The 27453-nt window shown below is 28.6% G+C and overlaps 2 protein-coding genes across 2 annotated transcripts in view; one reads left to right on the top strand and one right to left on the bottom strand.

The window, feature by feature from the left end:
* LOC100211474 (WD repeat-containing protein 37) overlaps window positions 1–10680 on the bottom strand; it is a 28685-nt gene extending 18005 nt beyond the window's left edge. The window contains exons 1-6 of the mRNA XM_065810970.1: window positions 10548–10680; window positions 7148–7386; window positions 6293–6445; window positions 4541–4599; window positions 4302–4440; window positions 1156–1227 (exon numbers count right to left, since the gene is read on the bottom strand). Coding sequence (XP_065667042.1) covers window positions 1156–1227; window positions 4302–4440; window positions 4541–4599; window positions 6293–6445; window positions 7148–7364 — 640 coding nt within the window. The 5' untranslated portion in view covers window positions 7365–7386; window positions 10548–10680. The remainder of the gene's footprint in view (window positions 1–1155; window positions 1228–4301; window positions 4441–4540; window positions 4600–6292; window positions 6446–7147; window positions 7387–10547) is intronic.
* Window positions 10681–16247: 5567 nt separating this feature from the next.
* LOC100203326 (transcriptional repressor NF-X1) overlaps window positions 16248–27453 on the top strand; it is a 51145-nt gene continuing 39939 nt past the window's right edge. The window contains exons 1-10 of the mRNA XM_065810969.1: window positions 16248–16378; window positions 17497–19293; window positions 19389–19463; window positions 23469–23519; window positions 23662–23719; window positions 24093–24164; window positions 24253–24356; window positions 24530–24565; window positions 27061–27105; window positions 27412–27453. The exon at window positions 27412–27453 is cut by the window's right edge and continues 37 nt beyond it. Coding sequence (XP_065667041.1) covers window positions 17499–19293; window positions 19389–19463; window positions 23469–23519; window positions 23662–23719; window positions 24093–24164; window positions 24253–24356; window positions 24530–24565; window positions 27061–27105; window positions 27412–27453 — 2278 coding nt within the window. The 5' untranslated portion in view covers window positions 16248–16378; window positions 17497–17498. The remainder of the gene's footprint in view (window positions 16379–17496; window positions 19294–19388; window positions 19464–23468; window positions 23520–23661; window positions 23720–24092; window positions 24165–24252; window positions 24357–24529; window positions 24566–27060; window positions 27106–27411) is intronic.

The raw sequence follows: 27453 nt of genomic DNA, 5'->3' as shown, positions 1-27453 counted from the left end.
AACTATTTTTATTGAAATTTTAACAAATATGCAAAAATTTTAAAACTGGATGGAATGGCTGAAAACAGGATCAGAAGGTAGGAGGAAAATATGCAAAGATTTTAAAACTGGATGGAATGAAAACAGGATCAGAAATTAAGAGGAAATTATGCAAAGATTTTAAAACTGGATGGAATGAAAACAGGATCAGAAGGTAGGAGGAAAATATGCAAAGATTTTAAAACTGGATGGAATGAAAACAGGATCAGAAGGTAGGAGGAAAATATGCAAAGATTTTAAAACTGGATGGAATGAAAACAGGATCAGAAGGTAGGAGGAAAATATGCAAAGATTTTAAAACTAGATGGAATGGCTGAAAACAGGATCAGAAGGTAGGAGGAAAATAGTAACTTTTGAAAAATTGAATACAATTTGTAATAAAAATTTATATATTGAGGCTAAACAAGTCTTATTTAATTTTATATCAGTTAATTAATAATGATAGTAACAATAACAATAATAATAATAAAAAAAATTTATATCATATAAAATTTATTAATAACCTAAACATTATAATCATATATTGAGTTTTCCTTATTTTTAATTATTTTGTGAGAAAAATCTATTTGGAACCATTTTTTTAGAAAACATCAAATAATATTGTTTACAACAGTTGCATATTAAAATTTTTAAAACAATTATCATAAAAATCTAATATGTTTTTATAATTTTATACATTATGCATTATTTATTTTTTTTACATTATAGTTCTATAAATGTTTTGTACTTTTATACATTATGCATTATTTTTCATTAACATTATAGTTCTATAAATTTTTTTATACTTTTATACATTATGCATTATTTTTTTTTTACATTATAGTCCTATATGCTTCTTTTGTGTATAAATAGTAGTTTATAGAAATTTTGTTTTGAATTCTTTTTTTAAATTTGTTTAAATAATTACCATAACTTTCTCATATGATGTTTTACATAATTTTCTTTTGCTATTATTAATTATTACTATTTTGCATCTGATGTATATATAATTATTATTTGCTATTATTACTTATTATTATTATTATCATTATTATTACTGTTATTATTATTTCATGCAACTCATTTTGAGAATACTTTTGTGAATAAAACTTGTTAATTTGTTTAATAAACTCTTACCAGATCCTGTGTGTCCATGATATGATATTAAACATTGACAAGTCTCTACATTCCAGACTCTAGCTGTTCGATCTAAAATTTAATATAAACAAGAAAAATAAGAATACAAAACTGCGCATGCACTACTAATTGTAACTGGTAAAGTTCTCACTTCATAAGCGAGAGGTTCCGAGTTTGATCCCCACCACGTCCCTGGTAGTACCGCGCTCAACTTGTTTCTCCGCGCAGCGGTCTTGTTCGTCAAGGTTCGTGTTTCGGAGTTATAGAGTTTCGGAGTGAGAGAGGGTTATAGCCACAATTAAGTAACCTCCTCATCTGTAGTGGCCTTCCTGGCCTTGAGGAGGTGAATAAACAAACAAAAAAAAAAAAAAAAAAAATTATGTTAGCAGTGCTTGTGCAGATGATCAGCATTTTTGCGGGGTTCTTTGTTGTTTAGATAAAATTGCTAATGGAAAAAATAAACTGATTATGGTAATTGATTAACTTTTAGTAATTTAGTCAGTTTTGTTAGCTACACTGTAATGTATTGTATCATATAATAAATAAATTGTCAGCAACATTTCCAATATTTATTATTATTAGTTCCTTACAAAAAAGTAAATTTATTACTAAAATAAAAGTAAAAAAACTTGAAGCAAAAATTACTTTTTATTATGTTTTTAATTGCGTTTGAATAAAATTACTTTAAAACTTTTCTTTTAAAACGTTTTTTTTTTTTAATTTTAATTCACCTCCCCTAGGCCATGAAATAATAAATAAATTTATTAAAGTTATGCAAAATGCTTTTGGGTCAAATCGTTATAATTCAATCAATTTGTAGAAAACTTTGTAGGTCACCATCTCTGATTTTCCTGATTTTTACATATTGTTATCTGCATTGTGTAAATAGGTTGAATTCGAAATTTCAGACTTCCAAGTACAACGTTCAGAAATTATAGCCTTAGAGCAGTGGCCCCCCTCGATTTACAAATGGTCAAAACAGACTACTTTAGAGCTATATATCTTTTTTCTCAATTTCAACAAATGTCTCATTTTTTCTAGAACGATTTTCTGGATAGTTCTTTCTTTAAAAAAGTGATTTTTATTAACTTGTATTAAATTAGAGAAAAATTATGACCTCCTCAACTTTAGAAAGAATCCTAAAATTTCTAATATATGCCAAAATGAAACTAACTATAGCATTTTTCTATTCATCCAAAAGTTTTTACAGACAAACTTTCTGATTAGCTACTACTGGAAGGAGGGTTTAGGGTTTCACCAATCTATCATGATCTAATGGCCTTAACTGTATATTAATTAGAAAATGAATCATGTATGTTTCATGTTAGAAAATGAATGCTTGTAACTTTGTAAGTTGGTTGCCCTCTCCCCCTTTGATTGGTGCCACCCTAAACCCTCTCTCCCTCCCCCTCACTCTCATCTTAGGGGGTGGGGGGTGGTGTTGGGGGTCCAGACCACATACAGACCACTGATCACCTATAATAAAACAGAATTTAAAGAAATAACACTTTCAATTCAAATAATTTAGATATTTAGATAATAAACATCTAAATTAATTTAGAAACCTTCATTTGAACCATTATGAAGGTCTCTAAAAAGTACTCTGTTTTGATCATTTGTAAATCGAGGGGGGCCACTGCTCTAAGGCCTTTGGTTGAAATATAATGATTTGACCCTTTTACAAATTACTTCTAATGATTGTTTAATAAATGAATACATTTCAATTAACTTATTCAAAAGTGTTTTATGTTATTTTTTTAAATTTTATAAACATTTATTTTTTTCAAAAAGTTGCACCAAAAAAAAAGTATTTTTAAATAAAAATTTTTAATTATTTCGTGCTCTGATTAGTAAGTCAAGTTAAAAAAAATGATTTTAAACAATTCTTTCATTAAAAAACAAAACAAAACAAAAATAAAGGAATTAAATTCTGTTATAATGGGAAGGTTTAATTTAACTGATTTATAATTAACTTAAAAACTAATTCATAAGTAACCTAAAAAAATAATATTTCAAAAGATTTTTAGAAAGACATGGAAAAATAGTTTCAAACATTTAAATTTATCATAAAAAATACATGCCTACATAAAAAAAAATTGAAATAACATTTCATGTTAATTTACGCAAAATGCTTTATTTTAAGTAATCATTATAATTAATTTTTTATTTTATTTGAAGCCTTCATGTAAAATAAAAACCTTAGAAAAGACTAACAATTAAAAGTTATTCGTAACACAACAATTTTTTAATTGCATTTAATTTGTTAAAACATTAGTCAAACTGTGAAAAAAAAAGTATATAATTGCAGACAGATATTGCACGCAATTTCTGTCCAAGCCTGTTTTCTAAAAAAATTGTTAAAAAGAATATTTAAATTGTTAACAGGAACACTCGTTTAGGCTTTTTAAACTCTTTTTATAATCTTTTATTTGACTTGAAATGAACTATTCCTTAAGTGTCATCCTAGGGACATGAGAAAACTAACTTTTTATATAGAAATTAGCTTCTAAATTGCTTGTGGGTTTGTTTTTCAAAAGTAATCTTCATTCATTAATAAATCTTTTTATTTTTAAAATTGGCTAATATTGCTTGTGGGTTTGTTATTCTATTTTTTTTTAAATATACTTTTTTCGTTTTAATAAATACATCTTTTCATTTTTAAAATTGGCTAAGTTTGCTTGTGGGTTTGTATTTTTTTTTATTAAAATCTTTTAAAAAACTTTTTTTTTTACATTTTTTTTTAATATTAATATATTATAACTCTTTGTAAAGACTAAAAAGTAGAAAATAAAATATAGCAAAAACATTTGCTCAAAAATATAATCATTTTTGTACTAAAAATTGGAAAACCAACTATTTCATTTAAATTTAATAGTTCAGTTCATAAAGTAAAGATTGACAGGTCTGCACAAGAGTTATATAGAAACATACCTGTCAATCTTTAGTTTATGAACTGAACTATCAAATTTAAATTAAAAAGTTTATTATTCACTTTTAAGTACAAAAAAGATTATATTTTTGAGCAAATATTTTTGCTATATTTTATTTATTATATATTTAGATTTTTTAATTAGATTACACTATAGTTCCTTGTTGTTGTTTTTTTTTAAGTTCTAATACTGTAGGTCATGTAAAAGTAAACCTACCAGCAGAAGCAGTAGCCACAACATTTCCTTTACTGCTAGATACTTCCCAAATCCCATCTCGATGTCCAACATATTTCTGAACCATATGACAATACAATGAAACAACTTGAGCATTAGGCATTTTAAAACTTGATACAAACTAAACAAAAATAGATATTTTGTTATTTTATTTTTGCAAAATAAAATATTTTAAAGTTATAAAATTTTGTTTTTTACTATAAAGCATACTTAAGCTTTACCTTACTAGTTGATGCACGGTATTTAGTTTTCAGCTTCTGAGATACTATCTGACTTGCAGCTGAAAATTAGAAAATCTACATTTCATGTCGACATTTTATTACTTTACTTAGAGACTAAGTGATTTAATAAAATGTAGTGAACTATCTTTACTACTATTATAAAATGACCTCTTATACAACTATAATACAAACAGAACTATTGCTATTACAAATTGAGTTAGTATCAGCTTATTTAAAATATGGTGAAGACTTTTCAGAGAATTTATTAAAATTAGCTGAATAAAAATTACCTATTGTCCAACCTAAACTTTTTATAACAATATTTGCAGCTGGAGATATATAAATAATACAACATTGTCTGTAAAAGTACCCTTTTACAGATAATATTGACAAAAAATCAGATTTTTTTTCAATTTTATTATCTTCATATTACCACATTTAACTATAGGTTTGATTCATAATAACAATATAATTTATTTTTGTTTGTTTGTTGTGCTTTTTTGATTGCATTATTACATGTTGCATAGCTCAACCTACAAAAACCTGCACCTACAAACTTGATCTACAAAATAATGCATATACTAAAAAGTGGAAATAATTTTTAGATGTCCTACTGAGGCCTAAATTGTTTTCAAACTATTATAGTTCTTTTTTAATTCGACCGATTTATGACATTTTCAATTTCGACTGGTTTTTTTCTCAACCAATTTGAGAGAATTTTATTTTCAATCAAAATGAGATAATTTAATTTTCAATCAATATGAGATAATTTGATTTTCAATCAATATGAGATAATTTGATTTTCAATCAATATGAGATAATTTGATTTTCAATCAATATGAGATAATTTGATTTTCAACCGATTATAGGCGATATTCATTTCAACCTACTAGTCTGTATTTTACCGCCCCTCCCCCTGCACCTTGTATTAAGGACTCGAGAGTAATATATAAAAAAAGAGGTCAGATAAGCGACATTGGTACAGAAAGTGGGGTGAACATCCTTGCTTAATGCCTTTCTGTGGTGCTCTACGATAAGACCGTTAGGTCTCCTTGGAGAATAGAATACCGCCATTTACATCAATTGTTAGAAAATGATTTTTTTTCTTTTTCTTTTAATTATTACGGTGCTCCAACAAGACCTAACGGTTTTGTCGTAGAGCTGCACAGAAGAGCATTTATAGAGAATTTTCAGGCTGCCTTACATACCTAGACCTTAGACCTCTCAATTATAAGCCAGCTCTCCAGTCACTGCGCCACGGCTGATTAAATTCAGCTCTAATTCAAATCAACAACAAATAAATAAAATACATACCGGAAAAGAAGTAGTTATAAAGTCGATCGAAAAAACAGTAAGCCAAAAATACAGTAGGTTGAAAATATAGTAGGTTGAAATTTCAGTAGGTTGAGAATTCAGTAGGTTGAAAATGCAGTAGGCTTAAAAATAATAATAATAATTTTATGCAAAACAATTATTATTTTTGAAATTTTCATATAACTTTGCTTCTTTTGAGTACCAGATTGACCTTCTGAACTCTTTTTTTTATTATATTAGGGACCCTGTAAATTTTTAAGTGTCTTGGTGCACCTCTAAATATATTTTCTATTTAAAATTTTTCTAAATCCAGTGGTATTATTTAGAATACATTTAAAGCTAATTATGAGGCAATTTTTAAAATTTTTTTTTATTTTCTATTTATACAAATCTTATATATAGAAACGCTACTTTATAAAAATAAAAAATACAACTTACATGGCTTTTTTGTTCCCTTGGATATATGAGAATCTTCTTTAAAAGATATACCCTCAGGATAATCTATACCAGAATCTGGCTTTTCGGTTTTCTCCTGACTATTATGTACTAATATTTTATACTTTTCAGTCATTAACTCAAGTTTTTCTTGAACTACAAAAAAAAAAAATGTTTTTTTTCTCCAAAAATACCTGATAAACTAATATCATTCAAGAAACGCTGTCTGTAGTGTGTGTGGTTTGTTAGGTGGTTTTAGTCACTGTCTGTAGTGTGTGTGTGTGTGTGTGTGCACTGTTTGATTGTTTTAATCACTGTCTGTAGTGTGTGTACATTGTTTGGTGGTTTTAATCATTATCTGTAGTGTGTGTGCATTGTTTGGTGGTTTTATCACTGTCAACATAGTGGTATAATTAGTAGTTTTAACTTTTAAATTTACACTTTTATACTATATTAAATAAATTTGAAAAAGTCAATTAAAAAAAACAAAAGAAAAGTTAGAATTTTAAAGGAATTTCATTTTATTAAAGAATAGTAATTGAAAATGTTGATAAACAAGAAATAAAAAAGAATCAATTTTAAACCCATCAGCTAAATAATTTAACTGAAAATTATTAACAATGTGGCATTTTTTGTTTATTTGTAAATAGCCCCAGGCTATAAAGTCATATTGGGTATTATTTAAATCAAAAACATGTTGATTGTTTATTCTACAACTTAAAAACAATGTGTAGGTTTTACAACCTTATGAATAACTTTTTATACATTAGGTTATACTATTTAGATAACATTTTCAAAATATTAAATTTTTGAAATTTAAAGAATACAAAAAATCAAATTGTACATTAATAAACTTACGAACAACATTTTCATGCATTATGCTTTCAAACTCTTGCTCAATCTGTTGAAACAAACCACGCAACTTTCTTCGCAAAGCTGGAGGTAAACGCTGATCCTCTTCATTTGCGATATGGTCTTTGTTTTGACCACTAAGTTTTTTATGCAGTAAATTTTTTTGTTTTGCTTTGAAACTTGATGTCAAACTTTTATTGTCTAACTTTTCATTCTTTTCCATTTTAACATCTGATGAATTAAACCTAAAAACATGATAAAAACATATGGCACACTTTCTCTTTCTTTGATTTAGGGTCAAAAGTCCATGGACAACACTGTTTTTTCACTATATTATTAGTGGTGATAGGACTTAATAGTCTTTTGTTCAACTGTTCCATGGGTTTAAAAAGCAATTAAAACATTACAAATATTTTATATTGATATATAATAGCTAAAAGTATTGATTTTTTTTGTTTTATTCAATTATTTTAACAATTTAATGTAATTTTTTTACCTGCAAACAACTGAGTTAAAAAGCAAGATATGGTTGACAGAAACTTAAAAAACTGTAAACTGCATGAGACAGGAAAATATGACGACAAAATAAAATTCCAAGAAAAGATATACAAACAAAAAAACTAGATTTTTCACAGCTTTTTGTAACTTAGTTGAATGATGAGTCGCAAAATAATGTGTTTTGGTGTGTGGAACAACTAAAGATAGCATAGTAGACTCAGAAAGAGTGTATCAATATGGGAATATCAAAAATAATACGATAATTATTAGCAGTTAATAACTAAGTTGAGTTAAAATTGACCAATCACTGCAAGCTTTAAGCTGTCACAGAAAAAAAGATTACATTCAAGATGGACTGCTCATACTAAACAATCAAAAATTCATGACTTTAGTATACACTAGTGTCAACAGCAATTAGAGCCACTTTAGGTAAAATTGATTTTTTCTAGAGAAAACTGAGCACAATCTAGGGTCAGAGACAATATACAAATCAAAGAGAAAAGTAAGCAGTTTGGGTTGTCTGGGAAACAAGTCACAAAGTTGACTATCTGAGTAGGAAACTGAGAAAGGTTATGAGCTTTTGAGTCAGCAGAGTTAATGGTACTTAATTCAACAATATTGGCTCAGTTGACCACTGTGTGGACCACACAGTGGTACTGAATAAGAACAATATTCACAGGTGAATAAAGAGAAATAGCTTGGCTAATTTTATCAGAAACAACATCAAAAAGAGTGCAGTCTTTAAAAGAAAGAAAATGAAGGAGCAAAAAAGAACAAAGAGAAAATTAATTTAGTGAACTAGTGCTAAGCAAAAACACATCAACAAATAGTTAGTGAATTCAAACTTGATTTTTAAAACAAATTGGTGTTTTGATATACATGAAAATATATTAATGTTTTGTTACTTAAATATATGCAGTAGTAGACTAGTGAGCTGAAAGTAGAATTTTCAGCTCATAGTCAAGAACTTCAAGGTTTAAAACCACCATATGCCTCAGTTCTGATCAACTTTGCATAAAGTAAGATTTTACCGACAAACAGTTACTTCAAGGACCACAATTATATGTAAATATAGATTAAGCAATTTAGTTTAATTAAAGTTTTTATTATTTTCAGGTACAAAAGCCATAACTTAAATTATTATAAAAAACTTGACTCAAACACAGATATATAACCCACGGAATTAGGAAAAATGATCTCAAACTTTTAGAGGTTGGCATCAGGTTAGCGAAAAAAAAAAAAAAATATATATATATATATATATATATATATATATATATATATATATATATATATATATATATATATATATATGCCTATATATATAGGCCTCAGCAAGGAATAAATGAGTGCAAGAGCGGAGCAAAAAGCTCTCTTAAGATGAACATGACAGGCCATGCGGACAGTTCCTCTAAATATATATACACTTTTAAAACAGTTTGAAGGCATTACTATATAGAAAAATAGTGTGTGTTTTTTTATTCCTTTGAAAATAAACAAATTAGATGCTAACTAATATGTTAGGCAGTTTAGGTGTATTTAGTATTCAGATTAAAGTTTAATTTATTTTAAAATATTCTTAACAAAAAAATAAGTTGCAAAACAATGCAGCTGAAAAATTGTTGAATTCTTCTAACACATAATTCATAAAATATTTAATCATTATTTTAGCTAGCCAATAAAAAATATCTTTTGCTTTCATATCTTATATTTATATCTATTTGATATAGTAGTATAACAGCTAATATATCATCCAAAATATACCAAAAATTCAAAACCAATAAAAAGAAATATTCTATAAAATTAAAATATTATACAAATTCTAATAATAACTTTAGGAATAATGAAAAAAAACCCTACTAAACACTTCATCTAATCAAATATCTAATTAATTCATTGATTCTGTAAATGGTATCTCTTATTATCCTCAAAAAGTTTTGTCAATATTTCTTATATATGTTCTAAGTTTAGTTTCAAGCTGCGACAAATTTTTTGCAATTCTGAAATCACTGCACACAGATTCTATATATATTGGTGTAGATTTTATGGTTTGTTATATATATATTATGGTTTGTTATATATATATATATATATGATTCTATATATATTGGTGTAGATTTATGGTTTGTTAGCACTCATGTAAATATGCTGGGTTGTCCTTTTTTTTGTCATAAATGGTATATTGTTTTCAAGCTATTCCAAAATAATTTACAGTCATTTAAGCAATTTGTTCATAATTGTTGTTACAACTAACTTTTAACTCAAAATACAAACCTTGGCATCAAACCTCGAACTTTTTAATTCTAAATTTTTAGAACCAAAAATGTTGCAAATTAATTTATAATATTTTTTTATTCCAAAAATGTCTAAATCTGTTAATTTTTTTTTTACTTGAATTTCATGCTGTATTTTGCTATACTATATTCTTATATTCGAGGATATTATTGGTTTAACATAGGAACAGTCATAAACAGTCATAAAGACAAAAGTAGTGGCCTTTAATAACTAACATTTTTGTGTATCAAAGTACTACTCAAACACTGAGTTGGTAGTGGTTGGATTTGAACTCATATTACATAAAGGTTTAGGTTTTATCATTTCATTTGATCCTCTAACTAACTAAGCAATCCAGCCACTTTAAGACTAAACACTAAAAAAAATCAACCTTTAAAAAAAGCAACTTAAAAATGTATGTCTAATACAACCTTATATATCATCAAAGCACAAAATACCATACTCATGTATTATTATCAGTTAATAATGTATGCATATTTAGACATTCATACCTTAGTATAATGTTAAGTTTAACTTTACGAAAAATAAACACACACAAACAAACTCGTATCATCAATGTGTGTCTAATATAGCATCTGAAAATATATTTATAAATAATAATTTTAGTGCATACCTTCCTGTTTGCAATATTTTATTTGTTTACTTTGAAACAAATAAATATCTCAACCCAAAAATTCGATTGGTTTTTTGATCATGATATAAAACTTTTGACAGGATAAAACATATTATATATTTCTAAAACAAATGGGAAAGTATACTATTATTTTAATTTTTTCAAGGTTTAAACACAATAATTAAAAAATGGTTGATAAATACACTTGGATTTGCTTTTTGTACGCACACATTTTTTATAAAATTTTATATGAAGTTTTTAAAGTGATAAATAAAAATTAGTCTGTACGGACCTTGAGGGCTTGTGTTTACCAACATCTCAGCCGAAAAATCTCACCCATTTATCGCACAGCGACACAATCATATAATGGAGAAATGTGGAGTGCCACATAAAATAGTGGCGTGCCATATAATATAGCAAAGAGAATAAAAAGTAAGTGCTATCAAAATTAAAGATTTTTTTTTTCAATTTTGAAAGTATTAAAAAAAGAAAATTATAATTAACAGTAGATTAAAAAAGGTAGAGAGAAATAAAGAACAAAATTAAATATAATTATTCCATTATATAATTAAATATAACTATTCCATTATTTTGTTAATGTTTTTTTGTTGTTGGTTTTGATTGCTTATAGCAATTTTGCAACAAATGTTTCACATTCAATAACAACTATTTATTATGTGAAACATAAGTAACTAGAACGAGGTTCTCTTTGTGACTTTCAAATCCGGTGTCCTTTTTGAGACTCCGCATCCCTGGGTTTGAGACCATTCTTTTTTTTTAATTATTAAACGTTGTTCTGATGCAATGTCAGTAAGAGCTTTTTCGATATATAACTTTAGTTTATGAAATTGTTCCGCCATGTCGAGCAGACTGTTTCGTGTTGTCGTCGATCAAGAATCAACTTTAACTTTTTGCCTTGTTCATGTAGAATATACTTTTGTAAATATTTATTATTTTTAACTTGATCAACTTGAACACAATTTTTACAAAGATCTTAATAATTGCTAACTATTTCAGCAAGCAGCCTTTTTCACCACTAACTCGACGTGATATTCTGCGTTCTGCGATCAACGGATTCGAGTAAATTCAAGATTAATGTGTTTTGCCTCCATATACTCGTTTAAATTTAAGTATCTCTGGTTACTTTGTATCTTTTTTGTTTAAATGAATTCCGAAATTTAAACCCCACAAATCATGCGGATCACGTATTAATTAATGCGGGATCTCGCATGTGCTGAACAAATGCAGAATTGCAATCCCTAATTGCATATAAAGGTGGAAATTACCGAAAAATTCGTAAACAATATTTAGAGTTATTTTTTTGTTATTTTTTAATGTTGTGCATTTTGAACAAAGAATAATAAATTTCTAGATTAGAATTAAAATAATAAATGTCTAGATAAGAATTGGTTGTATTTTTGCTAAATTTACAAAAAGATATTTTATATCTCTATATTTAAAATATAGCAATATAAATTTAACAAAAATACCACAACAAAAAATAAAATCCTAAACATATATTATAAGTTCCTTGCCGAAAAAACGTTCTTTAAGGTTGTAACGAACCTATAGCTAAACGGGAAAGCAAAAAATAAAGCTCAAACAAGTAGAGATTGTCTTTGATATTTATACTTAGTATTAAGGCATTAAAAAAATAATTACTTTGCGTAAATCGTGATTTTTGTTGTGATTACTTTATGTTACTTGGAACACTTGTTAAAAACTTATTCAACAACATTTAAGAGAGTAATCCACTTTGATTACAGCTTTCTAATGTTACAAGCTCCATTTCAAAATTTTTCTTTTTTAACGCAAAGGGCCATTTTGACTTGCCGCTGGAATAATTATACTACTAAGACTGTACCACAATCTTCAACAATTTTCGACTTCGTTTTTCCTCCAGTTATTTTATTATACCTCCTTGCAAACCTTGATTTTAAGTTATTATGGTTGTAAAACAAAGTTGTATCATCAGCTAACGTTTTGAAAAATATTATAGATTACGCCTTATACTTATCATTGATATAAATTCAAAACAACAACGGTCCTAGAATTGATCCACTTGATGTTAAGTGTGAGGTACTCACACTTAATAGTAGATTAAATGATGGTGTATCTCTAGAACTGTAAAAAACTTTGATTCGTTCATGTCAAACTGCTTTATTTTAATCAGATAACTTTTTATCTATTTATGCATTATGTCTTGTTTACCAAAATGTTTTAATTTTGATAATAAATTTCTGTGGTCAACTGTTTAAATGCCTTTGAAAGGCAAATAAATACGCTTATTATCTTCTGACCTTTATCGAAAGATTGAAACATTTTATTTCACAGTTAAACAATAATATGCTCAGTCAAACAAATTTTTTGGAGAACCGTATTTACTTTTACATAACAGCTTTTGTAATGTTAAGTAAGTATAAATTCGATTATAAATTACATTTTTATAAATTTTAGAAAGTACAGGTAGATGTAAAATAGGACGGAAGTTAGACAGAACATTCGTAAACAATTGTCATTATTAAGTATATTACGAAGATAACTAGTATATACAAAGTATATACTAAGATATTACTAAAATAAGCATGCTATTTGATCAGTACTATATTGCGCAAAATGGCAATATTAATACAAAAATTAAAAATATAATACAGTATCTACCTATAATTAAATATGAATGGCGATCAAAAAAATACATGAGAGCTAAAAATGATATTATTATGATGACGTATGATTCAATTGAGGACGTCTTAAATTAAATGAGCTTCTGATCACGGTTTGATCTCTATTATCTCATTCTTTTAACTATCATCTAATTCCTCTTCATTGTCTGAGTCCCCCTGCCATCGTACCTCTTACAACTACCTTGAAGCTGACTGGGACTCTTTCCGTGATTTTCTTCGTGATGACCCTTGGGTAGAAAACTTTCGTCTTCCTGCTGACAAATGTGTTTCTTACAAAACTTCTTAGATTCAGACTAGCATGAAATCTTTTATTCCCTCTCAACGATTCTAGGTCAAATCTCACTCTTCTCTATGGTTTTTCACACATTGTGCTGTTGCAATTTCTAATCGAAACCGTTGTAAAAAGGTTTTGTCTAACGCCAAAGCCCGCTATTCTCAGGTCATGAAATCTCGTATTTTATCACAAAAATTAGGCTCTCGTGACTTCTGGAGAATCTTTGATAGTATCAATAATAAGGGTAAATCTGTTAATCCACCTCTCTTGTATGGTTCAGACTTTGTCACTTCACCTAAAGACAAAGCTAAATTGTTTGCTAAGAACTTTTCATCAATATCATCTCTTGATTCCACCAGTTGCGTTCTATCTGATATAATCGTCAAACAAATTGATTCATTGCTTAACATTTGTATATAAAGTAATTTTCTGCTTAGACTCTTCTACAGCTTGTGGTCCGGACAACATACCTGTTATAGTTTTGCAGAAGTGTTCTCAGAAGTGTTCCGGAGCTGGCGTCTATACTTTCAAACTATTTAATAAGTGCATATCAGAGTCTTGTTCTCCAGCCAGCTGGCGAGCGGCATCTGTTACAACTATTTTCAAAAATTCTGGAGAGCGATCTGATTTGTCTAACTACCGTCCCATTAGTCTTCTTCATATCATAAGCAAGGTTTTTGAATCTTTAATTAACAAACACTTAATCTCTCATCTTAAAACTAATAACTTGCCTACTAATCATCAATATGGATTTCAATAGTTTGGCATGCTGGTGTTCTCCAAAAGCTTTATTTTTACGTGTATCTGGTAAAATTTTTAAGATTATTGAATCCTTTCTTTCCAATCGTATTAAAGTATTAAAGTTGTCCTCAATGGACAGCACTCTTCTTCATATCCTGTTACTTCAGGGTTTCCTCAAGGTTCAATCCTTGGTCCTATACTCTTTTTAATTTACATTAACAATCTTCTAGATATTCTCTCACCTAAGGTGGAATTTTTCGCTGATGATACTACCATTTATTCTTGTCGTGATAAGAAGCCAATACTCTCTGATTGCTAGGAGGGGAATTTGAGCTTGAAAAGAATCTCACTTCTGCTTCAGCATGATGCTAATAGCAGCTGGTGAACTGTAACTTTTTTCAGCCAATTGTTATTGCAATAATTTAGATCTTATATTTATGAACAGCAATGTACTCGATGAGTCACCTACCCTTCATCTTTTAGGACTAACTCTTACTTCCGATCTTTTTTGGAAACCATATATCAAATCAGTTGTAAAATAAGCATCTGGTAAGTTTGCATCTTTTTATCTGCATAAATCTCAAATCCGGCCTTGAATGGAATGCTGATGCAATATCTGGGGCGGATCTTCTAATGATGTCCTTTCTACTTTAGACAAGGTGCAAAAACGCATTGTAAACATAGTTGGACATGCTCTTGCAGCCAATCTCCAACCATTACCACATTGTTGTAATGTTGCTTCTCTTTCTCTTTTCGACAAATACTATAATGGACACTGCTCTAAAGAGCTAGTGTCTTTTGTACCATCTACTAAAATTCATTCTCGTGTTACTCGTCATTCAATTAGGTCTCATCCTTTTTCTGTGACTGTTCCTAAGTGCTCCAAAAGCTCTTATTCGTCTAGTTTTTTTCCTCGATCATCAGTTCTTTAGAATTCGCTTCCTTTACATTGCTTTCCTGATTCATATAATTTGCAATCTTTTAAGTCTTCTGTCAATCGTTATCTTGCTCCACAATCTTCATCTTTTCTCTTCCAATAACTTCCAACTCTAATACTCTAATAGTGGTTGCTTGCAGCTAAGTTGAAAGCGAAAATGTTTAAGAAAAAAAACAAAAAGTGGCCATATAGAGATTTGTTGATGTACAACATTTTTATTCAGAAATTAAAAATTTTTTTCTAATATATGAACTCTGAATTTCTAAACAGTTCGTCTGATGGTGATCCGTGTTAAAAACGAAACTCTATCAGCTCCTTATTGGGACGCGCGTCTTTATACTCGCTTTACCAGTTCTCTTTTGTAAAAACTATTACACAAATAACTCTCTACGTATATTATTAACAATTGGTATAAATCCATTTGAACATCATTAACGATTGTCACAACTCTCTTCGAGAATTTTTAACGATTGGCACTAAAATAACTCACTATTGACAATACTTACGCTCACAGGAGTTCTCGTTTGTTCACACGTAATTATCGTAGCACATAAATATCGTAGCGCTAAACTAAAAGAAACTCACTAAATTCTAGATAGAGTAAAAGGTGCTTTACTCTATCTAGAATATGGAATAATCACAAATAAAAAAAAAGTTATAGTAAAAGTATAGCAAAAGTTAAAGCTAATGTAAACTATAGTTACATGCACTTATACAACTAAATTTAAAACAGAACTAAAATATATCTATTTAAAACGGAGTGAAATTTCTTCTTGAAAATTCTTGGAACAAAAAAGACAATTCTCAAAAAACTGATAGGATTTCGTTTGTAGACAGCAACTGTGGAAAATGTCCCATTTACCCTAGAAAGTGTATTTGTGTTATACAGTATTTAATTTAAATTTCTTAATTAAAATATTTTAAAACAAAGACTATTTGACGACAGTGTAAATTGTTACAGTGTTTAAATGGTTAAAACCATAAAAGTGTATTAGATAAACTGAAACAATAAATAAAATAAAATAAATAAAATGAACGGATCTTTAAAAATTAATAGGAAAAAACATTCTATTTCGGCACCGGAGATTTTGTCTAAAGCAAATCACTTCTTTCTTGCGTCGATATGGTGAAATAATTTGGTTTTTTCATCATTACACAGAATCTTAATTCAAATGATTTTCCAAACTTTGCATATGTAAGTTACGTTATTTTTTTGAATTAATTTTATTTGTGCAAAGTGTTTGTTTAAAATAGTTGAACGCTTTAAGGGACGAGTGTTTAATGATTGTTTTGTTAAGTAATTTAATTGCGTTCTTTGTTTGTTTGTATTTTATTTCTTTTACTTTTATATGTTTTTTGGTTCTGTGATTATTATTAGAGTTTTCTGCTGTAGTAAAATTTCTAAAGTTTTTCTCTTTTTTTTTTTTTTAATTTTTGTTCATTTAGTTTACTTTTAATTTTTGTTTGTTTGGCTAGGAGATCTCGTAATAAAAAAAGTTTTAAATTTCACCTATGTATGCAAATTTTATGATTTTTATATTTAATTAACACCTGCACAACATCAGAGTATTAAAAGCGCCATAGCATATCATTGTACTTTGGAAATGCACACTAAATGACACTGACATCTTTATAAATGCATTTAGTGTGCATTTTCAAGGCATATTTTCAAGAAAATGACTATTAGGAATGAAGCAACTGTATTGCTTCTTGCTTAGGATGGCAAGTATGGTTATGCTACAGCTAAGCCACCAAAAATAATTTAAGCCACCAAAAATAATTTTAACAAAAAAATTTTGAGTAAAGAAACACATTTCAAAAAAAAAAAAAAATCTTTTTACTTAAAATAATAATTTATACATTGATTATAATAATATTATTAATTTTTGTTTGTAAGAATAAATATTTTTTGTAATGATAATTATGATAATATTAAATATTTTCAATTGTTGGTTAGTCTCCATGAACAAGTTGTTCGCATACTCTACTTTACTTATTCTAAAACTATTTTATTTAAAAATATTTGAGTTGTTTTAAAAATGTGGTATAATAAATACTTAGATTATAAAAATTACATTATTGTTAAATATGTGGAGTGGTGTAGTGGTAAAAAGTTCTAAGTTTGATCCCATCTGCATCTAATCATATTCACACAGCCTCCATATTATATACTTCATTTTTGTACCAATCAACACAGGATAATTAAAAAAAGTGTGTAGTTAATCTATTTTATACTTTCTGTATAAAATAGATTTTGCTGTTTTTGTTTGTTTGTTTATATTTTGTCATGAAAGAACTTTTTATATAATACAGGGATGGCATCTCATCGTAAATCAGCATTATATAAGCCTACAGATTTTGCTAGTAAAAATCGTACTTTTTTATCTACTTCAACCACAGAAAACAATATGGATGATGAAAAAGTAGTAAAAAAAATTCAGCAAAGACCCTTAACAACTAATGAGTTGGTTCATATAGAAAATAATCAATCGAATAACCAACAAGACAATAATGATAAAGAAATAGCGCCGGTGGTTTCTACTCAAGAAAGACCATTAGGTGTTGCAGAAAAAGATGCAGAAAAAATAAAGCGTCTTCAAGAATACATGGCTAAAATGAGTGCTGCTGCTGATTTCAGTGATTCAAACATGGATAAAAAATCTGACAGTAATAAGGGAGTTAAAGACAATAGTAGAAAAAAGAGTGGAAATAACAACCGGCATCAAAAGGCCCCCTCAAATAAATTTTCTAATAAATTGAAAAATGACCAAAAACCAAATGATTCTACACGTGTATATAAAGGTCCAAAAAAAGATATTAAAGAACAAAAAATGCAAAGTCAAACTAAAAAAATAGATGAATATCAGGGATTTGTTGGAAAATATCAAGAAGGAAGTATAGGAGTCAACAATTATTATAGTAATCAAGTAATACCTGGGATTAATGGTCCTAATGAAATGCAATGGTTGCCAATGCAGTATGCTGTTGCACCAACAAATCAAAGTATTCTTGGTAGTCCATATAATAGTTTGCCACTTTCTGCATTTCGTAGTTCTAAGCCAGACCGTATTCCACAGCCAACACATAATCAGCTACCAATGGAATCTGTAAGAGATAAAAGTGAGCATAAAAAAAGTCTTGATTTTGTTAAAAACTTTTTTAACAACGACCCTGAAGTTCAATATAATAGGAAAAAAATGGAAGAACGAACTGGTGTGATTAAAACATCAGTAACTAATACAGAATCTTTACATTTAATGCAACCTGGAAATCAGGTATCACTTGGACAGCAAAATCATTTTTTTACTAATAGCCAGCTTCCAGTCCAAGGTCAACAGCAACATATTCATTCAAATTTACAGACCCCTAATTATCACCAGTCCCCTGTTTCTCATGGTGCTTATGTAGGCTCAGGGTTTCGTGGGACTGCAAATGTACTGCCTACAGGATCTAACATGAACTATTCAGGAGCAAGTATACAGCAGTCTAGTGCACCTCCTGGAATACATGTTGCAACCAATGCTTATGGAACACATCATATTGGAAGTTCACCTGGGCGCTATTCACATTCACAAATTTCTACATTACAACAACAACATAATCAGATGTCTACTTTGCCACAAAACCATGTGTCATCGGTACAACAATCAATTAACTACCAAGAAATGTTTCCACCACAGCATGGTAATGCATTACCTCCTAGTACAAATGTTTCAGCTTTTTATCAGCAATCCTTTGCTCATAGAGGCAATCCTTCTGGAATGTCTAATTATTCGCAATATGCAAATTGTTTCCCAAATATTTCCCATCAATCACATGTAGGCTATGTTAAACAGGAAATAGATCAAACAGTTGTGCCAACTTTATTAAAACAAGATCATGCAATGCCTGAAGAATGGCAACAAACAGCACTAAGTAAATGTGGTCCTATGAACTCTTCACAAGCACAATCCTTAATTGAACAGTTAATAAAAGGAGTTTACGAATGTATGATTTGTTGTGATTCTGTCAAATGGAACCACGAGGTTTGGAATTGTGGGAACTGTTACCACATTTTTCATTTGCAGTGCATTAAGAAATGGGCAAGATCAGAAACTGCTGCTGTTAAAGGTATTTGTATGTTTTTTAAAATAATATTATATAAAGTTATAGTTAAAGATGGTTTCAAAGTTATTTAATGATTTATTTTAAACATTATTTGTAAGATGAGAGTGGTTGGAGATGTCCTGGTTGTCAAAATGTTTCAACAAGACCACCTAATAAATATTTTTGTTTTTGTGGTAAGATTGTTTTCATTAATATTTTTATTTATATTTTATAGGTTTTGTATTTTATTTTTAGTAATTTATAAATACTACTGGCAATACTACCGTTAGGAGGATTATTATGTAAGATTTATGATCTTTTACTACCCTTACACACAGTAAGTTAGAGGGTTTTATATCAGAAATTTCCCTTTCCTAGGTAAGTTGTCTTTATCATGTCTAAGTATAATCAACTGCCCCAGATGTTATATTTAGTATTCTGTTAATAATAGGTTCTACTTAAAAATTGTGGCTCAGTTTAATGTCAAAAAGTATTCACATTATTTTATTTTATATTAATTCACTTCCAACTAGGCAGTAAGCAACCACAATTAAACAAAGAATAGGGTTAAAGAGCATGGAAATGGTTGACTTAAGCTTAAGCTTGGCAGATCCAACTACGCTTACAATCCGCTTTTGAATCTTGTCAAGAAGAAAAACAGCATCATTAGCAGAACCAAGTCAAATAACAGTATTCCATACAGGAGAGAATAAGAGATTTGTAGAAGAAGAAAATGGAATCAGGAGTAAGAAAATGGCGAGCACGTTAAAGAGAAGCAACCTTAGCAGATGCCATCTTTGCTTCTATGTTTTATGGTAACCCTTTTGTGTCAAATTTTTTTTGCTAACCTGATGTTGACCTCTAACAGTTTGAGGTTGGCACCTCATTTTTCTTAAGGGGTTGGTAAAGAGTGTTAGCATTCATCAAAATAGAAATTTTGGCAGTATTGCAATAGTTGTTTGCAGTAAATAACTTTTGTTGTTGTTAAAATTTGTTTTGTTGGAGTTAAAATTTACAAGCCACTGCAAGCCCCAAGATGTTATAGAAGTGAAATCAGATTTAAAATCAGCTGTCTGTTCTAAGCAATCGAAAAAAGAAGACTTTTTGTCAAGACAGCAGTATAAAGTCATTAGGGAATAGAGTCATCAGTCAATTAGATAATCAGTAAGGTTATTAATGTATACAAGAAACAAAATAAGTTCAAATATAGAACCTTGAGGTACCCCAGAAGTTACTGAAAATGAAGAAAAGTGTTAGCCTTTAAGGGTGAATTCGATAAAACTGTTAGAAAAAAATAATTTGATAATCTGAAAAACTTTCCTAGATGCCGTCACCATTTAATGCACAATAGAATCTTTCAGTCACAGCAGTTAGCAAGTCAGCTGTAGAATGAGAAGATCGAGAACCATATTGGTTGTCAGACAGTAAGTTATTTGACTCAAGATAAGATGTTATAAATTTGTTGATTAAAGACTGAAAGACCTTGCTAAAAATAAAGCGAAGGCTAATCGAACAATTGTTGAGGGGTCAGAATGACCTCCAGAGTTTTTAAAAATTGGAATCGCAGATGCCACTTTCAGGAAAGCAATGTTCAGTCAAACACTTTTTAAATAGTTCAGAGAGAATTGAAGAGCATTCTGTAACACTGTCGTAAGATAAGAATGTTGTCAGGACCACAAGCCGTAGATGAGTTAAATTGAGATATGACTTTAGCAATGAAAGCTAGAGTGATTTGAATGTCTAACAATCGGTTAACCTGTTTAACTGAAATGGCAGGATAAGCATGTCCTTATGAATCAAGAGTCAAGTCAGAAGAAAAGTTCTTTGGAAATAGTTCTGCCTTATCCTTGAAGATTTTTCAAAAGTCTCTAGAACCTAACTTCTGAGATAAGTTATGAGATTTAGTAAACTGTGAATAATGAGCTTAGCATCAGACATTGTTTTTTTGCAATAATAAATAGGTGTTTGCTCTCAAGAGAGTTGTTCTTTTGATAAAGATGTAAAGAATTATTGCAATTAGAAATAAAAGCTGCACAAGAAGGAGTAGACCATGGAGTAGAATAAGGCCTGACTCAATAAGTATACCCCAAGCCAAGCATGTGACTATTGGAGTCTTTGCGAAGAAAGGGTAGTACCTATCAGTACTAAGATCTGATGAAGGAACAGCCAAATTTAAATTAGTCTCACAAAGAGTTTGCAAATCTGGTGAATTTTGCAAGAGGTAATAATTTAACTGATGGAAAGTTACTTTGTGGACCACAAATATTTGCAAAAGATATATTAAAACAGTTAGGTGGTGGGAATGGTGTTTTATGTTTAATATTTTTATCTTTACAGTAAAGATGCCAATCCCTAATGTTACCTGAAACAGGTAACATTAGGGATCGGCATCATCATAAAATGCTCTCTGCCATAAATTGAACACAACTTCTGGAATAAATGTGAGTGCAAAAACTGTTTGAACAATTCTTCATAGAAATAATTGTATGCAGCAATCTGCATGTGAAAAGTCAAAAAAGCAGCAAAAGGCAAGGATTGCCTGGTGCAATCAGCATAAAAGTTGGTCTGATTGTAAGTGGCGAAATGTTAAATTCTCAGACAAAATGAATTATTTATTATTTTAGGATTGACTTAATGGTGATAGATATATTGAAATTTTAGATAATTGGCCCTCAATCTATATATTTAAAGAAGAAAACAGAAATATCATATATAGATATATACAAAAATATGAAATATTTAATATAAGACAACCAAATTTCAATAATGTTGTGGCCTGCTAACAGCCCAGACTTAAATTGTATTGAAAATTTATGGTCATGGTTAGATTATCATCTTGGAAAAATTGAAATTTCAAATGTTGAACTACTAAAATTTGAATTAAGAATATTGCTCGACAAAGTGCCTAAAGAAATACCTCAAAATCTTGTAAATTCAATGCCAAAGAGAGTAAATCAATGTTTACTACAGAAAAGTGGTTCAACAAAATATTGATTTTTTTAAAAAATTGTTTTCTGTTTGTAAATTGTTGGTTTAATATATTATTTGAAATATATCCTTAACTTTTGACCAATCTTTTTTTAAAATTAAGATAACATGTTTCATTATTTTTCTTTTTATGGTATCAAAATCATGTTTAGATTTTTTTTAAGATTTCCATAATGCTTATAGATTTTACCTAAAATATTAAAAAATAAAATACCAAAATACATTTTAGTTTCCATTTTTTTTTTTTTTTTTGAATAAATGCTTCATAAAAAAGTGAGCTTTAATTTATGGCTAATGGTGCAGTTTGTTAACATAAAAAAAGCAATAAAGAATATTGGATTATTTGGTTAAATTTACTTTTAATTTTCTACAATGAAGTACATCGTAGCCTTTTAAGATTGCAATGACATTATTATAATCATCATAAAATATGGCCTAACATCACTGTTATAGTTGTGGTATAAACAAAAATCTGACAAGGCATGGCTGATGACCATGATGATAAAGATATTAATACTGTTGTCAAATTACAATAGAAATGACACTAACCAGCCCTCAAGATTAGGAAAAATGAGATTGCTGACCTTAATCTTTAAGAGGTCCGCATTAGGTCTGCAAAAAAAATTTTATACAAATGTCTTACCATAAAACATAAAAAAGTGGGCAGCAATTTTTTGCCAACCTCAAACACTTTTAAGTCGGTATTGCCGAATGCTAACCCTAATTCCAAGGGCTGAATAACTAATTATATTTACTATTGACATTACACCCTATCATAAGTATTTTTATCTTTTATAGTCATAACTTTTTTTAACACTTGTCTAATTTAGTCATTGCTTCTTTTCCTCATTAAATTATTCCATAAAAACCATATTGAAAAATTCTTTAACTAAATAATGATTTGCAGCAGAGAAAAATGGACATAATTTTTGGGTTCAGCACCACTAATTTAATAAGAAACAATATCAAATGTTTGTTATGCAACTTTTGGATGGCTTTTGTTGTTAGTTTGCTTCTTGACCATCTGAGCCAATTTAATAATATTTTGGGTTTAACAATGTTTTGTAAACAATTTTTAAAAGAATTTGAAAACAAAAAAACTTTTTATTATCTTCAGTTAATTTTAATGATCTTTCAAATTAGCCTACTAATATGAAGTATTTACTTTGTTTATATTTTATTTAGTAATTAAAAAATAATTTATTTTTAAGGTAAAATCCGTGATCCTGATTGGAATCCAAGAGATGGCATAACTCCTCATAGTAAGTAACAAAATAAACATGAGTAACTTTTGGCAACTCAATTGCTCATTTAGTTGAGTGTAATAGAATGAAAAAAAAAGTTTTAATAAGCTCATACTCAATTGTAGTTACAACTATTTTCAAATAAATACATGATTTTCAGGTTGTGGTGAAATTTGTAAAAAGAAACGTTTAGTGACCTGTGATCATGGTTGCAGCGAGTAAGTTTTTTTTGTTTTGAGCATTTGACAAAGTTGCTCTGGCTTTAACTCTGTTTTATAAGTTTTAAAAACTTAGGTTATTTTAATATTATACTTTTTTTATATTCAAAGTTTATACTTACCGACTATAAATTTAATCAAATTTGAGAAAAATTTAAGTAATAAAGTATGTTAATAGTTCTAATTTAATTAATTAGTATAATAATCACAGTATTTTGCTAAATTTAGAAGTTTGCATTTGTATGTTATTAATAATAGACATATTTTATAAAACATTTATTTTCCTTATATTTTTTTTATAATTAATTTAAATTTTTAATTTAAAATTTATTCTAATAATAAATGATTTTTAATTTTTTTATGTTTTATTTAGATTGTGTCATCCTGGACCATGTCCTAGTTGTCCTGTGATGGTTACAAAACATTGTCCCTGCACTAAAACAATGTTAGTAATAAATGTTTTTTTATTTTTGATTGGTATCAATTTTTAATAATTTTTTTACCTGCTGATTAACCACCAAATAAATTTTCAGCTCAAAAATTCGTTGTGGACAAATTAAACCAATTATCTGTGATAACATATGTTCAAAGCTTTTAAAGTGTGGTAAACATAATTGTCAATTAAAGTGTCATGAAGGTAAAAAATTTTTATATAACTGTTTTTTAAAGTGTTTTATTACATAATATTATAACAGTTTATTATATATTATAACATTGTAAACAACTCTAAAATAATAGGCAATTAAACAAGTAAATATCATCACAAAAATAAACAAACCTACTTAATGTAATTTTTTTTTTTAATTTAAGGTGCTTGTCAAGTTTGTGAAGTAGAGTTTGCTGAAGGTATATTTTTTATTGTCCATTAAAATGTAAATTTTTTATTTTAAGAAACTATTCTCTTACTTAAGTTTAACATATTTCAGGCCTTGTTAAGAAGCGTTATGCTGTTCTCATTTTATGTACGGAATTTTACCTACACTTTAAGCCATTTACTATATGTCAAAAGTTTTTTTAATAAGATTATTTAAACTTTTGAAATAGTTTATGCAAAAAACAATAAGCAGTAATTAATTTTAAAAAACATTTCACAACAATTGTGAAATAATGATTTCTTTTGATAAAAAAAAACAACAGATAGTTAATTTAAATTTCTTTCTACTTTCTGTTTTAAAAAAAAAATTTAAATTTAAATTTATTTTATTAAATTTAATAAATTTAGTTTTAATTTGAAAGTTTTTTTTTTACTTTTAAAATTTCCAAACTATGTCAAAGAAAAGAAAATTCTTTTTATTATATTTAATTCAAGTTACTTTTTTATGTTCGTTTTACATTCAACTATTTTGTTTATTTATATAGTTTCAAATCAATAATTTTTTTTCATCCTTTACAAAATTTCTAATGTACAAAAGTGCTTAATGCACTTATAACTGTATATCCCAGGTCAATTCAGGTTCAGGATCATCATGATCATCTTGCTACTGGTATTATGTAACCCAGTACTACCTGCTCCATGCCCTGCTGCCTCAGGGTTGTCCTTTTAAGGCAATGGCTGGGAGAAACAAACTCTGGCTTAAAAATCCCCTACCTTAGGGCTCTCGATTAAGTAAAGACTGGAGATGGTGTCTTGATAAAATTACTCATCTTGGGCAAATGTTAACTGCATCCAGCAACTGTCTTGTAGAAGGCTTCCTAGGCAAAGACTTTAGGGGTAAGCAGAATAATTCTGTTGACCAACTTTGAACCCTTTTCTTCATCAATCAGACTGCAAACCTGTGTTACATATTTTTATGCCAAGGAGGATGAATGCTAAATCTTCTTGACTCTACTCATAGATTTTTTGCTTCCTTGTTAGTGGCTATGCAACTCTTCCTGTTATCTCCTAATGAGTGTTCAGCTCTAAAATTCATATCTGAGGCCGGCTGGTAGTAAGGTATTTTACTATCAGCCGGTCCTATCTTACACCACTAACCTGCTGGCATAAAAGTCTATAATTTCTGCATTTCTTACTCAGATAGTTAAGTTTGTGACTCCTTTTCCAGGCAACTCTAATCACTTACCTTCACTCCTTGATTTGTGTCTTGTCTCTGACCCTAGCCTTTGTTTAGTTTCTCCTTTTTCTTTCTTAGGTGGTTCTGACAATGCCATGATCTCTATAAATTTTTTATCTCGTATTTCCTCTTTGAACCCTATCATCACACTACTTACTACTACCCTAAAGTTGACTGGGATTCTTTTTGGGATTTTCTTTGTGACAGTCCTTGGGCTGATGTCTTTTCTCTCTCAGCTGATAAATGCGCCTCCTATGTAACCTCCTGGATCCATGCAGGAATAGAAGATGACAACTATTATTCATAGCATCAATTTATTCACCTTTGTAATTTAATTTGTAATTTCTATCTGAAGTTTGTGTTGGCAGTATAATAAAAATAAACTAGAGATCCAACAGTGAGCTACTAGAATTGAAATTTGGAACAGTTTCAGTTGTGTGGTTTGGGTAATTTCTTATAATGTATTTTTTTTATATGACATTATGAAATAGCTCAAGTAATTTTTCAGAACTATATGCCCTTTTTGACATATATGTTTTGCTGGACTGATAATGACTGATAATAGGACTGATATGAGACTGAGGCTGGGATCTGATTTGAGACAATTTGAGACGGAGTATTTTTATTGTAACACCATCACACAGAGATAATCAAGATCTAAGATCTAACTTTACCCATACCTGCAAATAAACAACTTGTTTTTATGGGTAATGGTAAGTTAATTTTTCACTATAGCTAAGGAGCATTCATCTGCCCACATCAAAAGGTTGTGGGCAGGTGAATGCGTCTTAGATAAAGATAAATCAAACTAGATGAGAGTTTAATTATGAAGAAAGATTAAAAAACTTAGTTTTACTATCACTAGAGAACCGCAAAAGAAGGGTTACCTGACACAATTGTTTAAATATATTAAAGGGTGTAGTACTATAAGTCTTCATTGACAACCAGAAATACTAGGCAGCAACTGTAAAACTAGGAGGTCACTATATTATACTATGAAGACACATAAGTTTTCATAACGTTTTTACCAGTAGAGTGATAAATAGAGAATCTTTATCAATCAATTTAAAAACAATTTTATTGAACTTTTTAAATTTAAAGTGTTATTTATCTAAATTTACTATTTTTGTTTTTTTGCTGTTTTAGTTACAAACTTTATGTAGTTTGTATTCCTCACTTTTGTCTGAGTGTATAGCACTATTTTATTTTAATCTAAAATATAATTATAACAAAGTGTTTACAAATTTTTTCGTGTAAAATTAAACAATTTATATTTATGCTTTTTTGTAGGATGCTTTTGTGGTAAAGAAAGAAGGTTTGTTGTGTGCGGTACAGGTAATTAAGAATAAGAGTTCTCTTAAACCCATTATTTACTAACATTATTTCTGCCTAAAGTTTTAAGTGACTTTTAAGGAACAAAAAGTTATGTCATTAATCATTACATGATTACTTGATTTTTAATAAGTTAATGCATAATGTTGTGACCAGCAATATTATATCTGAGTATAAAAATTACTTGGATCAAAAAATGGTTTATTTGGATTCCACTGTGTGTTTTATCTATTTTATATATAAAATAAAAAAATAATTTTGACAAGCCAATATGATACCTTTTAAAATTGTTTATTGCATTGAATTTAGGTGAAATTATTAAAGATTGTCAACCAGATGTATTAGATAATT

This window comes from Hydra vulgaris, chromosome 11 (genome assembly GCF_038396675.1).
Source record: "Hydra vulgaris chromosome 11, alternate assembly HydraT2T_AEP".
In the NCBI taxonomy this organism is placed as follows: Eukaryota; Metazoa; Cnidaria; class Hydrozoa; order Anthoathecata; family Hydridae; genus Hydra; species Hydra vulgaris.
This window is presented reverse-complemented; position numbering and strand designations above follow the sequence as displayed.